Below are 16,647 nucleotides of genomic sequence, written 5' to 3'. Positions count from 1 at the left end.
AACACCTGACATTTTGTTGTCCTTAACTGCACTACAGATCTCTGCACGTGTGTTGACTGTCACAGTTTGATCTCGAGCTTGTCAGGTGATGGAAATTTGGTGGCAAATGTAAATATGTCATATTATTATTTAAATATAAATACTTCATATAAATATCATTTTTTTAATGGGAAAAAAATAGATGCAGACGTGTTATTATTTGCCCAAAAGTAATAAAAAAAATACACCATGACAACTTTTGAGGATTGCCTTATAGGGCCAGTTGAAGTGGTGGGGAGCAGAGGGGCTGTGGGACCGGTCAAAGGGTTGTGGCGGGCCAGAGTCAGCTCGCGGGCCTTACTTTGATGACCACTGGCTTGAACATGATTTAAATTGAATCACTTATACTGATTTCGAGAGTTTTTATTAACTAAACTTGCTTCTGAATTTGTCATTCACTCTGGCTGAGAGGCGGACTAGTAGACAGGATGTTTTGAAAGTTTAAAGTCCTGTATTACGCAAAATTGACTCTTCCAAGTGTTTAGACATTTTAAAATCATCAAAAACATACCTGGAGTTGTGTTTTGTTTCATCCACACATGTTTGAATAATCTTTTATTATTAGTCTGTCTACATCTCCAAAGCTCAAAATGCTCTGTTTCACCTTGGGATGTAGTTTTCAAGTTAACAGCTCCTTTTACCTTTTGTTCATTAGAGATTGACATTTCCAGAGCTGAAATTATCCAAATGAGTCTAGCGATGGTACAGAATGTTTCCTGCTTGAGAGAAGAACACAGCCTAAATATGCAGGGTTTGTGTTAAACATGTGTGAATGAAACAAAACACAACTCCAGGTCTGTTTGTGATGAGGAAACAACATTATAACATCAGTAAACAGCGTCATATGGATCCTTTAAAAAGAATCGCGCTGAATGATATAACAATCAGATGGTCACAGGGTTAGATCACGATTACATTTCACATCGAAAAAACACGTCCTGTGTCATTTCTGGAATCCATTTTTGACTTTTGCGGGAGTCGTGAGCGGAACCTCTTTGTTTGATAATGGCTGCCGTCAGCGAGATAAGACGGATGAGATGTTATGTTTGGCCACTGACCTGAGCCCGGGCGTGTGGAAAGGCGCTGAGAGAAGCCCCTGTCAAACTGTGTACACGTCTCTCCCACACACTTTATTTTCTCCATCCACACTCGGCTCCCAAGACAAAGCACGCACATCTGGCAGCGATCACAACGTTAGCCGCTAAATACACAGATTACAAAGCCTACTCAGATGTGTAGCGCGAGTCTACGGAGATCAGAGAAGACATGAGCCCCCGCTGCTGTGTCATGTGGTGGCGTCGTGAATTTGTCTGTAAAAAGAGTGGAAATGAGATTAGGAGATTACGCGTTTGGGATGGATCACGCAGCACACAATGATGTCCAGATTTAAATCAACGTGCAGTTTTTGGTTCATCTTCTTATGTCAGTATCAGTTTGATTTTGGAAGTAGTGGTGGATGAAGTATGAAAAATAGAGGAGCAAAAGTGCAAAGTATCACATAAAAAAACATCTGCTTAAGTACGAGGGATGGGACAAGACTCAATTTTTATCACGAGAGATTTTGTCAAAGAGAATAAAACAAGATGAGATTTTAAAATTATTTCTTGTCAATAATTTCTACCATTTAGTTTGCAAGTTTCACTTCATAATTTTTTATGTATTTAGTTTTATAGTTTTTATAACACATTTTTTGGAACTACATCTCATCAACTGAAGTTACTCTGCGGTAAAATTAACCTTTTTTTATCCAAAAGAAATGTGAAAATATGAGGAAAGATAATCTCACAAGTAGTCCAATGAAATTTAATTGGTCTTTTGATAATTTATGTTTTTAGGTAATTTTTTTCAGATCAAGAGTTTGTTTTCATACCTGACAGTTTGGACTGTTCACTAGCGCTCTTCCTCAGCTGATTTAAACAGGTTTTGGTGCTGTCTTCCTACCAGTGGAGGCAGCACGACAGCGCCATCTGCAGTCTGACTTCCTCAGGACAGTATTCTAGGTGTGTGGGAGTAAAAAAGCCCCCTCATCTCGCTTTATAGTCCCATCGGCACTTTTCCGTATTTCCATGAAAAATCTCACATGATCATTTTTTCTCATGTGTGCACAATCTTTTGGTAATTTAATTCCCTCACGAGATCTTGTGGCAAGAGTTTTTGTCCCATCCCTAGTAAGAATCCATTAGGGATTAATGAGACAGGGACACTGCACAGTGTACATTAACCTTAACAGGAGAGATCCATTGTATCAGGTTGAAGCTAAAAACTAGTCCTTACCAGCTGTAGGCCCTGGGCAGGCTGATGCTATAGTTCTAAAAATCAAACATACAAAGAAAATGTCTTTACAATGTCGTGTAATAAGTCATAAGTAGCATACCATAAACCACATGCTCCTTTTAAGACACAATATTTTTTTTCAGCTATTAAAAATTCAAACCTTATAAAAAATATAGTAGACAAATAGTGTTATTGTATTGAAAAGTTCTGTTTTATGGAGCAAATCAGAATTTAGCCAAATAAAGTAAACTCGTAAAAGAGTGCAGAGTTTGAGAACTAATGTGTGTAATTAATATTCTTGATCGTATGAAGTCACAGTATTAGTGTTTCAATTATTATGAGAAAGAACATGACAGTTTTTAAATTATATAAATAAACTCATAAACTCATAACCAACCACCAATCCTTTTTTTTTAACCACCAAATCAAAACACACTTTCCATTTAGTTGTACTTTTTGGAGTCTAGATTGAAATAAAAATTTAATTACGTAATTTTTCCTCTGAAACGGTCCTAACTATTCTTATTGTGTTCTGAATATGCCAAAAAGTAATTGTTCAGCTAGTATTGACCTAGACTGAAGATATACTATTAAAAAAATACTTACATTAAAATTTAACTTCAATCAAGTTCAGATTTTAATAGAAACTGCTTGTTTTCAAATATGTTATTACTCTGCCTATGTTCCACAGAAGGACATTAAATATTTATTCACTGACATTTATTAAATTACAATAGGTTTTGTAGCTCAAAAAATACCTAGAAAAACATACATTCTGACTGAGCAGGGTTGCCTCTCCACGGATCTGACCTGTAACCCGGTTGAGTTTGGTCTCCACGAAGATAGAAAGGTTTAATACCAGACTGTGAAACATTCCAGACAAAGCAATAACCTCTCCATGGACAAAAACATTTGACGAACTCTCCACCAGAAAAGTTAAAGAAAGTAAAAGTATGTAAATTTACCTCATTATGGTGCCTCTATTACTTTTTCATAGGACTGTTCTTAGACTGTCCCAGTTTGACGTGGACTCACAAACTGAGAGTGACAGCATTACCCTTTCTCCAGTCCCATCTTAATGACGAGGGTTACACGGTGTTGGCTCCTCTGTATTTGAGGCCTGTTTTTTCCATTATACTTCCATTAGCAACAGAACCTGGCCTCACCCCCATCTGAACTCTGCCATGAACCTTTGAACCAGACATCCACACTCTGCTCCTCTCTGATAGTTTCCAGTGTGTAGAGGTGGGTAGGGTATCGCCAAAATATTATAATTTTAAAGATACATGGTGTAACTTTTCTGGCTCCGTCAAATGCTTTTCTCCATGGAGATGTTATTGTTTGTCTGGAATGTTTCACAGTATGATATTAAACCTTTCTATCTTCATGGAGGCCAAACCAGACCAAGTTACAGGTCAGGTTTGTGGAGAGGCAACCCCGCTCACAGCCAGAATGCCTGTTTTTCAAGGTATTTTTGAGCTATTAAATCACCTGTAATTAAATAAATGTTAATCAATACATGTTTAAAGTAGCCAGGCTGGTGCTACCTAGTGCCTCCGCTCAATTTTATTTCTCTCCAGCAACTGGATCAGGAATCGGAATACACTAGACAGTTCCCAAAAATCCCTGAAGTGTGAGTTCGGGCACCAGCCAATCAGCGAAGAGTCATATATTCTGTGTTGGCAACGATTCCCAAGATCGAAGATTCAAAGAATGTTTGGTGAATTTTATCAAGGGGAAAGACGTTATTGCCCTTCTTCCTATGGGATTTGGAAAAAGCCGGATTAGCGGCGCATTACATATGTGACTACCAAATAGCATCGATTGGTTAAATAAAAAAAAGTACCCACCTACCGTCGAGCGAACAAATTCTGATGTTGCGAGGTCAGACAGTTTCTATAAAGTGAAACTGGCTGATGAATCACTTTTTTTCCACTGATTAGTTGTGTGGGTCTAAAATAGAGGTGTATACCTATCCCTGGCCTTATTTTGTCATTTTAGTACATATTTGTTAAAAAAAACTTGGGCGTTTGGGTTAAAAGCCGTGTCTGTAACGGCCTCTTTAGGATCAACTACAGCCTGTACATTTGAATTTTTGGTTTGGACCAGCGGCCGCTATTGAGTTCGATGCACAGTTATTACGTGACAAACACAGCCACTGGCGTCTACGGGTGGTACGTGAGGAACTCCTCTTAGCCCCGCCCCTACCTGTCACCGCTGGTCACTGTGATGTCTTGCCGTGTCTGGAGGAAAAGGAAACGGCGTGATCTAAGCAGAAATATCCGCTCGGTTTCAAAGTTTGGAACGCACCGGTCCACACCATGTTGGATTGTCGTGGCTGTCAGTCGGTTGTCAATCATCGCTCCAGAGACCGCCTCACATCCGCTTCCCCCGACCCGCCGCCGACCGCATACTCTGGATGGTTTTTCAGGTTTTGTTTAGGGGCGGAGTAAAGCTTCGGGAGGGCGTTTAATGGCTCTTTAATGTCATACTGTGGAACATTTTAAGCAGAGCAGTGACATATCCATAGAAACAATCAGGTGACAGACTCCAAACCAAAAAGTTACATAGCGTACTGTTTAAAAATGACTGCTGAATTGGAACGAGAAGCGATTTGACTAATTGCAAATAAGAGAGATTAAAGTAATTACGCCTAATTTGATTTAGTTAATTCAATCTGTCAAACAAAGCGTTGAATAAACACACAGATTAACCTGAAGTCAAAATTACATCATATCTGGAAAAGACCCATAAAGTATTAACAAGCTCGCACATTAACAAAATGAACTGACATTTTGAGCCGTCCAGGAATACGACATTAACACAAAACAAAAGTCCAGCTGTTTTTGTTTAAAGAACGTATGACAGGTTTTGATGATTCTCCAATTTTGACCTAATTTAGAGAGATAATACCTGTTGTAAATATAAATGTTAGTCTTACACTAATCAAGAAGCAATTTGTGAAGAAAAGATTAAAAACATGTTGAAAATTACAGGAAGTGGCGAGTTTTATATTTATAACATCATACTACGGAGAATTTTGTCCAAACATTATCCACAATTTTCACAATTTTCTGATATTTTGAACATTATTTCAACAAAATTAAGGTGTTTTATTATAATTTTATTTGTCAAATAATAATATCTGTGTATATTAGAGGAGTTTTGGCCCAGTGGACTATGGAATTCCTTAGCGTCATATCATGATTTTCAACCAGGGATTAAAATTTGAAACCTCAACAACTGCCAAACAAGGAAAACTATTTCAACTATTTTTTAGCTAAATCTTAAATATAATGATCTGAACTGTGAGTGATGGGATGGAACGAGACACAATTTCCTTAAGACAAGAAAAGTAATGAGATTGAGATCATGACAACAAGACAAGAGAAGATTTTAACAGAATTCCTAATATATAAATTTCACGATTCAGTTTCTGCTTTGACAGTTTTTCATTCATTTGATTTCATGTTTTGTTGCCGTTCTAGTGCTGCTTTTTGGAACCGCAAGAGATGTAACTCACCAACACGTAATCTTTTTTGTCCAGTCCAAATGTTAACACACAAATCACTCACAAGATCATTTTTCTCCGTGATTCGTCTTCTGGCGATTTTGTCTCACGAGATCTTGTGGCACGAGATCTTGCGCCATAATTCCGTAACAAAAGTTGGAAGTTTGATCAAAAGTTCCACCCACATCTTTGCGAAAATTCCATTCAAATGTTTTCTTCAGATATTTGTAGAGCATATTTTGCAGGTATAATGTGTATACAATTTTAATGAGCTGATTACAGATGAGGATTAGAGCAGAAGAAGTCAGAGTCCTGGTGTCACAGAGGTTTGAGCTGTAGTTCGTTTGCTGTGTTCTCCTGGTGCCTCCTTCGCTGCATGGTCTGTGTGCATGCTCTTTTATCCCTTAGACTTTGTGTTTTTGGATTGTTTTGTGTGGATTTCTGGAGTGATTTATTATTTATTTATTTACTGATTGATTTAAAAATGTTGAACAAGCAGAATAATATGTATATTATGTTACCTGCTCTTGTTAAAGTCACTGTATATCGTGAAAGAGAATTCCATTTGATTTGACTGGAGTTAGCAATTAGGGAACAATATCTGTAAAATGTCTGAAGTTTTCCTCTTTTGAAATGAAAGCTATGTCTTGTCTATTCATTCCACTCATTTGTCAGTGCTAGTTAGGGCTGCAACAGTTTTTTAGTAGTCCAATAAGCAGCATTTTTTTTTTATTTATTTATTTTTGATTAGTCAACCAGTCAAATGATTTTTTCTACTGTAGACAGAGAGTTCTTAAATACATTTTAACCAAATAAAGGTTGATTGAAGGCTTCAAGATGGAGAATATTTACAAAAGTGTATTATTGATCACAATCTGAAAGTATTCTTTTTTTTATTATTATTTAATAATGCCACAGTGTTTTAGAGTCTATATTTTCCAGATTACAGTTTATATAAATATAAATATGATTACAATTATTTTAGTTGTCGATTACTTGTCACATTTATTCCAATTACCGTATTTTTTGGGCTATAAGTTGCTCTGAAGTATAAGTCACACTAGCCAAAAAATGCGTAATGAAGAAGAAAAAAACATACAAGTCACACCGGACTACTTTTTGGGGGAATTTATTTTATAAAATTGGAGACCAGGAACCGACATTTCATCCTGAAAGGCAAATTATAGTAATAACAATAGAACAGAGAACAACAGGCTGTGAACGTCACATATGAACAGTTCTTCAGATAATTGCAGCATAAACAACAAAACAAAACAACAAACAACAACAAACTCTCCATCTCACTCCAAATGACTAAATCCACTGAATTTTTCATCCTAGGTGTCACTTCTGGGCAACTTCATGACCTCTGGAGGTAAACGGAGTGCCTCTTCTGTATAGCTGTCGTCAGACTCAGCATCAGTTCCAGTTAGAATTATTCTGCCCTTTCTGAATCCCAACAGGATGGTTTTGGTTGTCACTGAAGTCACTTAAATTTGAAATTTTCAGTGGTACAGAATTAATTTTGCGATCGACTGACTTGATCCCAGACAGGACAGTGGCTCTTTCTGCAGGAGACATGCGCAGTGTGGCGAAGTGACAGTGGTACAGGAGAAACAGGAGTAGCAGATACTGAGACACAAGCCTAGAGCGCCCTCTCAAGGCTCTCAGTGAGAAAATTTTAATATATAAGTCGCACCGGAGTATAAATCGCAGGACCACCCAAACCATGAAAAAAAGTGTGACTTATATTCCGAAAAATACGGTAATTGTTGCAGCCCTACTGTTATAATCAATAGAAAAGACTGAACTGAATGTATAAAACTTACCAACTGTAGCTAAGGTCTCTACAAACATGTTCTTGCATTAAGTTCTTATAATAGTTAAGAAGTTCAAATGTCATTCTTCGTACAAGTGCTATTTACACTCTCTGTTCAAAAATAACCACTGTGAATTGAACTGAGCTTTAAGAAATAAGTACCTAATCTAGTCATAATACTTCTCTAAAATGCTTACGAACATAGGCAACATCTGTGACCACCATCTTGACCCAGAGCATCTCAAAATCTGCCCATCTGCCCCTCTTTAAACCTGTCAGTAGTCATAGTAGTAGTAGTAATAGTATCACAGTGCCAAGTCTACATGCCCGTCCCTGCCAGTCCATCTGCTTTAAAACCTCTGATCCGCCCCAAAATCTCATCTAACATCAGTAAAGATTTCTACGTCTTCTTCTTCATAACGTTTTCAGACTGCTCCATACATTTGAGCTCGCTGTTAAAGGTTAAGCTCTTATCCAGACTTTAACTCTTCCTTCTGTAAGAGCTCCAACATGGATCCAAGTACAGTAAACGTGTCATAACAAATCAAGCTTCGTGATACATACTCACATGTGACCGCAGAGTGTAACGTAATCTGCCCGGTCCCCATAAGTGCAGAGTGCTCCAGTAGCCAGGCTTGCCAAACTGAAGTGGCTCTATTGTCTCAGTCAGAGTTTGGATAATGAGACTTTCTGCGGACTGTCAAACCAAATTCACGTCAAAATGAGGTTTACCTGAGTTTACAAGAGATCCTAGTTATATGGTCGCTAAATTTGATGTCTAGATTGGCTCGTGTTGGATATCGGTGCAGGCAGTGAAGGATTAGGGTTGTCAAAAGTCTTGAAAATCAGATACTAATCGATAATGAAACTAGTATCGGAAACTAGATTACTCATTTGAACAGGTATCGATACTAAAAAAGTCACATTCACAGTATATCAATATTGAAATTACGCTTATTCAAACGATTATTTTATGCATTTATTCAGCAATTCTCTCTCTCTCAAAAAAACAAACAAAACACTTGTCATTGATCATTTATGTAAAACAAATTCAAATTGAAAATAAATATGTGCTACAAATATGTACCTTAGAACAGTGTGGTGCTGTATAAAACATAAAATGAAAATAAAATAAAAATAAAATATACTAATAACATGAAATATGAAGTAAGGCATAGAAAAACATAAATATATCCAGAATAAACTATATATCCAGCTGTTCTACAATCTCTGTCTTTAGAAAATAAAATAAATATATTTATTTATACAAACATATCCCAAAATAAATTTTGTTAAGCTTTCATTTCAACTCGATTATATGAGTATGAAGATCGTTTTACACACAAATCAAAATCGTGATCAGAATTCAATTAATTGCACAGCCTTACAACATGGTAATATTTAAAAAAGTACTCTGATTTAAAGGTGCACTGTGTAACTTTTCTCATGGAGGGTCGGCAACCTGCTGGACACTATTTAGATTTTTGTTTTTCGAGAATGTTCTTCAATATCGCGTTTAGTTTTGGGGTTTTTTCGTTCTCCATGGAGACAAGCAGCGACATCTCAAGGTCAAGTTACAGGTCAGATCTGTGGAAACGAGGGCCCGCTCACAGTAATAATGTAGGTTTTTGTGGCAGTTTTGAGAAACAAAGTAACTGACCTTTTTCATTTAAGATTTCATCTTTCTTACCTTGATAGTTGGATAAATTCTTCATGGACAGAATATGTTCTTTGTGGACCTTGTTGGATGAAGATTTGGTGATGAAGCAGATTCATGAAGCTGGTGGAGAATACGCGAGACATTTCCACAGATTTTGCCATAGAAAAGCATTAACCGGAAGTGACGTTTGCCCTACATTACGGCACTTCCGGCCAGTGTGAAAAAGGTCTATGACATCTCCATGGAGACAAGCAGATGGCAGACCCTCTATGAGACAAGTTACCCAGTGCAACTTTAATGCTGAATATTACATTCTGTTGTCTAAAGAAAGAGTGTTTTTTTTTTTTACGATCAAAATCAAGTTTGAAATTTTAGTACCATGACAACAGTAGAAAGGACACAACCTCATGTGAGAAGTCTTAGAGTCTGACTAAGCTGTAATGAGTCCAGCGCTGTACAGGCCTGTGCCAAACTCACTGCTGATTTATAACGCTCTCTTGTCACAGACCTTTAGCAAAGCTGTGTTTAAGAGCATGAGAATATTGACGTACATGTCTTTGTCAACATCCATTCTGTCCACACAACAGCGGTTTGGCCCAAAGGGGAGTTTCTATAGAGAGCGGATGACAGTCCAGCCGCTGTGGCTTCTGTAATTATATCTTACATTTTCTAAAGTGGTTCAAAGTTGAGTGTTTGATTGCACTTGTCGTACACTTTCATTTCATGGGGGAAAATGTTCACTTTTATGGCAAGAATCATATAATTCAGTTCCTTGTTTGGCTTGAAGAAATGTTCTTTGACAGTTGGATATTTTTCCCTTCTACATTTAGTTAGATTTCTGAGTGCTTTGGTTTAACTGATTATCTTTGGGAGGCATGCCAGCGTCCGTGCTCATTTATGTTGCACACTCAAGCTGATTTGTTCCCCCTTCCAGGCACATAGTGGTCTGTGGTCATATCACCCTCGAAAGCGTCTCCAACTTCCTCAAAGACTTCCTACACAAGGACAGGGATGATGTCAATGTAGAAATTGTTTTTCTCCATAAGTAAGTCCATCTTTTTTTTTGCAGTCAATGTAGTATGTGCCCCAGAGTTCTGTGCGCACAGCATGGCCACACTAACCCTCTGTACTCATCTGCACTCAGTATTTCCCCTAATCTTGAGCTGGAAGCCTTGTTCAAACGCCACTTTACCCAAGTCGAGTTCTACCAGGGATCTGTCCTCAACCCCCACGATCTGGCGCGCGTCAAGGTACACCACAGACCCATCAGGAGCCTGTAACGGGCAGTAGATAAACTAAAGCTATAACTTTATTACTCCTCTGTGCATAGATCGAATCTGCAGATGCTTGTTTAATCTTGGCAAACAAATACTGTGCAGACCCAGATGCTGAAGATGCCTCCAACATCATGAGGTTAGCTTCCTTCTCCTTCTATTTACTCTGAAGCCTATTTAAGGTTGTGACAATGTGTGCTAATGTAAAATATTCTAAATGGACTTAAGGGTCATCTCCATCAAGAACTACCATCCGAAAATCAGAATCATCACACAGATGCTGCAATACCACAATAAGGTAAAGCTGTGTGGAGCTTATTACCTGTCACTTTTAATACCTACAGATAAATACAATTGGGATCACAAAATGGGATTACATCACATGAACACTATCAGAATAAATAAATACAACTCACTAGTATGTAGTACTGAAAGAATCCATTAGATGGCGACAAGCTCTTTGAATGAGACACTGCAAATGTACAAAAACTTATATGGGTACCTCCTGAACTCAAAACTTAGAGGTGCTACTCTTTGAAACTTACATAAAAGTAAATTATATACATTTTTTGTAAATGATTTGTAAATATGTGTGAAATGGCTATAATAATAATTAAAAACATTAACTTTGTGAAATGGCCTTAGCTACAACTTTCATACAATTGTGATTTATAGCCATGTAATGTTGCAAGAATAAAATGCTGAAGCAAATCTTTTAAGCAGCTGAAGTGAAGAACTATCTTCACACTAATACAACAGGACAGATATGTGTGTACTGGTGTGACCTCTGCTTTCTCTGTCATGTGATGAAGGCCCATCTGCTGAACATTCCGAGTTGGAACTGGAAGGAAGGTGACGATGCTATCTGCCTGGCAGAGCTCAAGGCTGGCTTCATCGCCCAGAGCTGCTTGGCCCAGGGCCTGTCCACCATGCTGGCCAACCTCTTCTCTATGCGCTCCTTCATCGAGGTAAGGGCTCAGGATCAGATCCACTCAGAGGACTCCGCTCACAGGTTTATCACATTTACTTTTTGGAACAGTGACATAATAACCCTGTATATGAGGCTTAAGTGCATTAAGTAAGTACGGGTTTCCAGCTGGAATAGATCTGCTCATGTACTCTCACTGAAGAATCCTGACATCTTTGTTTAAAAAAAGCCCTTGGTTGCTGTGTGCTCAGTCACACTGGCACATCATATTTTACTCTGACATTTCATATGGAATCTGTTCAGTGTTTTGTGGTTTCAAATTGAAGAGGTGCTTGCTTCCATCAAAGAGCTGTTTTCATGTCATAAACATGATGGATCGCCTTATAATGACCAGGCTCATGTTGAGGCCGGAACATCTGCAGACCACATTTCCCTGTTTCTTCTCTTCTCCCTATCTCTCTCTCTATCTCTCTCCCTCTCTCCCTCTTTCTCTCCTGCTCTGTCACTGCTGCACTTTGTTCTTCATCAGATCGAAGAGGACACGTGGCAGAAGTACTACCTTGAAGGCGTGGCTAATGAGATGTACACCGAGTATCTGTCCAGTGCCTTTGTAGGGCTCTCCTTCCCTACTATTTGTGAGTAAGTATCAAGCAGCACATCAACAGTATCATGAGAAAATGAATCAGATTAGTGAAGAGACTTTGGTGAACGAGTCTTTGCTCTTTCTTCGGCTCCCTAAAGGTGCATTCTGTAGCTTTTCTGGTGAAGGATCCGTTTCACAATATGATATTAAACCTTTCTATCTCCATGGAGACCAAACCAGACCAAGTTATAGGTAACCCCGCTCACAATCAGAATTACTTTTTCTAGGTATTTTTGAGCTGTAAAACCACATCTAATTTAATAAATGTAAGGTAGAGCTGTTTAATGTCATACTGTGGAACATTCCAAGCAGACCAATGATGGAAAGAAGCAGGTGACGGACCCCCAACAAAAACTTCCACCTTTAACATGAACAGTTGGATTTGGATCTTGTTTTTTAAAAGAACCGAATATTTTTCTTTCCAATTTTTATGCATTTTTAAAGTGATTAACTCTGAACCAACACAACAATCAGCACAGAAGCAGAGTGTGCAGCAACACTAATGAGAGCTTTATGCACAAAAACCATATTTGGCATCTTAATAACATTTTTTTCTGGTTCTTTCACTCAGAAAGTTACACAGTAAACCTTTATTTAATATTGTAATGCATCACTTTATTTAGAGTTTCATAATTTCAAAAGGTTAACACATTTCCACACCCTTTTAAACAAATCCTAGCCTTGGTCACTTCTCGCTGTGATTAATTTGTAGTTAAATGGGTTTTCACATTGGCTTCTCTCATGTAATTAAATATAAAAACAGCCAGTCTTTTGAGCGAGTCTTTGGCATGAACCGTTCCATGAAATTCGGATCCCACAGAGGAGCCGAAAGTCTCATCGCTGAATCAGATGTGGTCAGAGGTCGTCAGTGAAACATCATAAATAAACTGTACCTGCTCGTTGTGTTTTCCAGGCTGTGCTATGTGAAGTTGAAGCTGTTACTTATCGCTATTGAATACAAGTCGGAACAGAGAGAGAGCAGGTTTGTACTCTGCAGCTTGTTCAAATGCATCCAGCTTAATCCCACTTCTAGTAGCTTTATAGAACTCTTAAATCCATCCATACCTCTGCCAAGGTATAGCACTACTTATTTATCCTCTAAATTACGGCTATATTAGCTATTACAGCTATAAACACTTTGGCTATGACCATGAAACACAAGTGCCAAAAGACATTGCTAATGGTCGTTGCCTGTTTCGTCTATTAATATAAATAATTGGTGTAACTGGAAATCCAATACCCTTGATGGAGGTAACTCTGACTCCGAACAGGAACACACTGAAAGTAGCACTGTAACCTCAGATATACTGTACAGTGCAGGTGCAGTCCACTAGCCGCCAGACCAAGTAAGAGACCGTTTTGATTCTGAAAAAGGGAAGAGACAATTGGCTGCACCCTTCCATATGTCATGTGTTCCTGACTTTTCCCAATGTGATTTAACTGTGTCCCTGTGGAGTCCAACTAACGTCAGTGTCTGATCACCGATAACAACATGGAGACTCTTTTTCAGTAATCTCAATTGCCAAATCCCACTCACCCTGTCCCGTTCACTTGTGTCAAATGTATTTGTTCACTGGCTATTTCCATAGTAACATGACGTCACTAACCTTTACTCTGATGAAGTCATTTTCCTACTGTAAATAAAACCGTAACTATTGCTGATAATTGTTGAGTTTTAGAACAATGCTATTACTAATCAAAAGCATTTCTGTACAGTGGTGTTACATTTTAAAAAGTTCAAATAGACCTTGGCCACACTTGGTTATTCTATCCTTTCCGTTATGTTAATGCTAACTGTTTGATTTGAGATCTTTTCTTGTTGTTTGCAGAAGCCGAAAGCGGTATGCCCTCTACCTTATCTTACTTCCAAAGTTCCACCCAATCTCCACCACTTTAACGCTTCTGACTTTGGGAGTTTCCCCAAGGATATTTTTCCAAACACTATCTCACAGGCCTTCTTTTTTCTAACTTTTTATGGTGTCCCTTGTGCTTTAATGCACTAACTTCTTTGCAGGCAGAGAGAGGATAGATAAATTGGATGTGTTTGTAGAAGTGCTGTTTCTTTGTCTTCGCTGTTGTCGGTGTACCAAGGCCAAACGTTCACCCTCTTCATATCTACCTATTTTTGATCTTTTTTCGTTTTGTCCTTTGCCAGTCCTTTGCTGACTTTATTTCTCTCACTTTCAGTTCTTTTTCAGTGTCGTTCAGTTCCTCCTTTAGCTTTATTTGGAGATGAATCCAACTTTTGGTGTCTAACTAATGATTCTTTGAAATATACATGGTGGTGCTGAATTGGGATCAACATCTCTCAGAGCTCACATGTGGTGTCGACAAACACGGATAATCTTTTTTATTTCATCATTTACATAAAGACCTACTATCTGCTGTAGCCGCAGGCACTGGAGATTATAGCATGTCTTTTTTATGTTTTTCATACACCAACAGCACCTCACCACTCCTGTCATTCATCTCACACATTAGCAAAGGCATGGAATTGTTGGATTTGGATAGCAATTTGTTTATCCAAAATTTAAATTTATAAATCACAGGTTACAAAATCCACGAGTGGGCCACTGTTCATTTTGACATCCCACCCCATGTTTTCCATGTTCTCCATGTCCTCCACATGTTCATCTGTGCATGTGTGTGTGTGGTGTGTGTGTCTGAAGCGGGTGGGAGAGTGTGTGCCTGTGCATTGTACATCTCTGTACATCTCCGCCCCGTGTTAGCCATGCTCGTCCGTCTCTTGAGTAGATGTCCTTAAGTGAGGTCACTTCCTGTCAGTTTGGTGTTTAAGAAACAATCCAACTGCACAGAAGTTACTGCAACCGTCTGCATCTACGTACCTGTCCCTTTAACTGTACTGCAGTGGCTATGCCTTTCTGTTGGACTGTCCTCATGCTGTTTGCTAACTGCATGCTAACACTTTCACTTGAGGTGTTTGGTGCTTGTTTTGTTGCTCACAATATGAGGTTTGGATGCTGCTCTTCACCACTTTGCACCCAACTGAAGAAAAGGCCTTGTCTCTCTAAACCTGAAAATCTCAGATTTGGGCAGCAATGTTTGTGAAAATGGAGTTGATTTGTTTTGTTCTTTTCACTGAAGTGCATGCTAAACACATGTTCAACTCTGGGGGCCATTCAATCTGCCTGAATGATACACTAATTTACTTCTGCAGTGAGGGATCACAATCAGGCCTGCATGAACACTGCAATTTCACAATGACCCCATGTGCACATGGATTCAATTGCTCCCTTAATGTTTTTGTCTATTAACTATCTGTCTATTAACAAAGTAACCTTCTCCAAAGCCCTGAGGAAACACGAACTGAAATTACCAAAACATACACAAATGCACATCAGAATAATTCAGAAAAAAGATTAAATTTAAAAAATATATATATATAAATGACCTTAACTGAATCTTCTTTTGCGACATAATTCCCAAATTGTTCAAATGCAAATTGACCGCAGCGAATTAAAGCTGCTCTGTGTTTCCTCTGGGCGGGTGTTGCTGTAGGAGTGTGACCCTAAAGGTTTGTGGGCTCAATGTTCCACACTCACATCATTGATGACTGTTGCCCCAGGTAACCATTAATGAGCCGTGTGTGTGTGTGTGTGTGTGTGTGTGTGTGAGTGTCCAGGACGTGTGTGTACCTCGTCCAATCTGTCTCTGTCTAATTAATGGGGAATGATACAGCCAGTTGAGACACTGTAAACATTTCTGAAAGTGTTCTGGAGATGTACATTTTATATTTAGTTTCTCTAGGTTTCAGAATAGCCTAATATAATGTGAATTACTTATTTAACGTGCATAATTGTTGATATAGATTGACTACTATTGAATAATGTAATGTTAATCTATCCACTTATGACTGTTCATTCCCAGTTGGTCAAATACTAACCAAGCCAACCATATATATCTGTATTACAACGCAGCCATTCTGTAAAACATATTTGAATGAGAGTCCAAGAGCTCCACAGCCATAATTTTAATTCTTTCTGCCCTCATCGCCCAGATTTCTCTGTGTGTCCCCGTTTCAGGACTATCACAAAGAATTAAAATTCAATGTGCTTCCATATCGTTGTACATTCTGTCCATCATGTGAGTAACATCCGCAAATTGACACGAATGAAACATAGCAGGTCCAATCAGGTGAAATCCCCCAAATGTCTGTGTACCATTCCTCTTGATTAGCATGTTGTGTTAGCCGCAGCGTCTCTATTCTAATAATAAGGAGCATTATGTTTCTATTTGTTTGATTATCCAGCATCCTTATTAACCCGGGCAACCACGTGAAGATGCAGGAGGGAACACTAGGATTCTTTATCGCCAGCGACGCCAAAGAAGTCAAAAGGTAACACACATCATGGAAATAATATTCAAAACACACTGTGAATATAAAAATGGAACTAAATATCTAAACTCCGCCTCCAATCATATTACAAATAGAGCTGCTAACTTGGGCAGTAGCTGGAGGAATGAAAGAGGAGAATGAG

General features: G+C 38.5%; 1 protein-coding gene across 13 annotated transcripts in view; it reads left to right on the top strand.

Moving 5' to 3' along the window:
• The window catches only part of kcnma1a (potassium large conductance calcium-activated channel, subfamily M, alpha member 1a), a 316,984-nt gene that overhangs the window by 262,524 nt on the left and 37,813 nt on the right, over window positions 1-16,647 (top strand). For 10 of the 13 annotated variants that reach the window (XM_055162655.1, XM_055162649.1, XM_055162657.1 and 7 more), the window contains exons 10-17: window positions 10,238-10,348; window positions 10,448-10,553; window positions 10,634-10,716; window positions 10,806-10,875; window positions 11,390-11,545; window positions 12,035-12,144; window positions 13,062-13,130; window positions 16,419-16,505. In XM_055162655.1, the coding sequence (XP_055018630.1) occupies window positions 10,238-10,348; window positions 10,448-10,553; window positions 10,634-10,716; window positions 10,806-10,875; window positions 11,390-11,545; window positions 12,035-12,144; window positions 13,062-13,130; window positions 16,419-16,505 (792 nt within the window). Of the gene's footprint in view, window positions 1-10,237; window positions 10,349-10,447; window positions 10,554-10,633; window positions 10,717-10,805; window positions 10,876-11,389; window positions 11,546-12,034; window positions 12,145-13,061; window positions 13,131-13,977; window positions 13,990-16,418; window positions 16,506-16,647 lie in introns of all 13 variants that reach the window. The other 3 variants (XM_055162653.1, XM_055162660.1, XM_055162658.1) reach the window with 1 other exon arrangement.

The sequence above is a fragment of the Boleophthalmus pectinirostris genome, unplaced genomic scaffold (assembly GCF_026225935.1).
Source record: "Boleophthalmus pectinirostris isolate CB_2022bp ecotype Guang Dong unplaced genomic scaffold, ASM2622593v1 HiC_scaffold_5, whole genome shotgun sequence".
NCBI classification, from domain to species: Eukaryota; Metazoa; Chordata; class Actinopteri; order Gobiiformes; family Gobiidae; genus Boleophthalmus; species Boleophthalmus pectinirostris.
The sequence above is the reverse complement of the archived record's forward strand: the minus strand, read 5'-3'. Positions and strand labels throughout refer to the sequence as shown.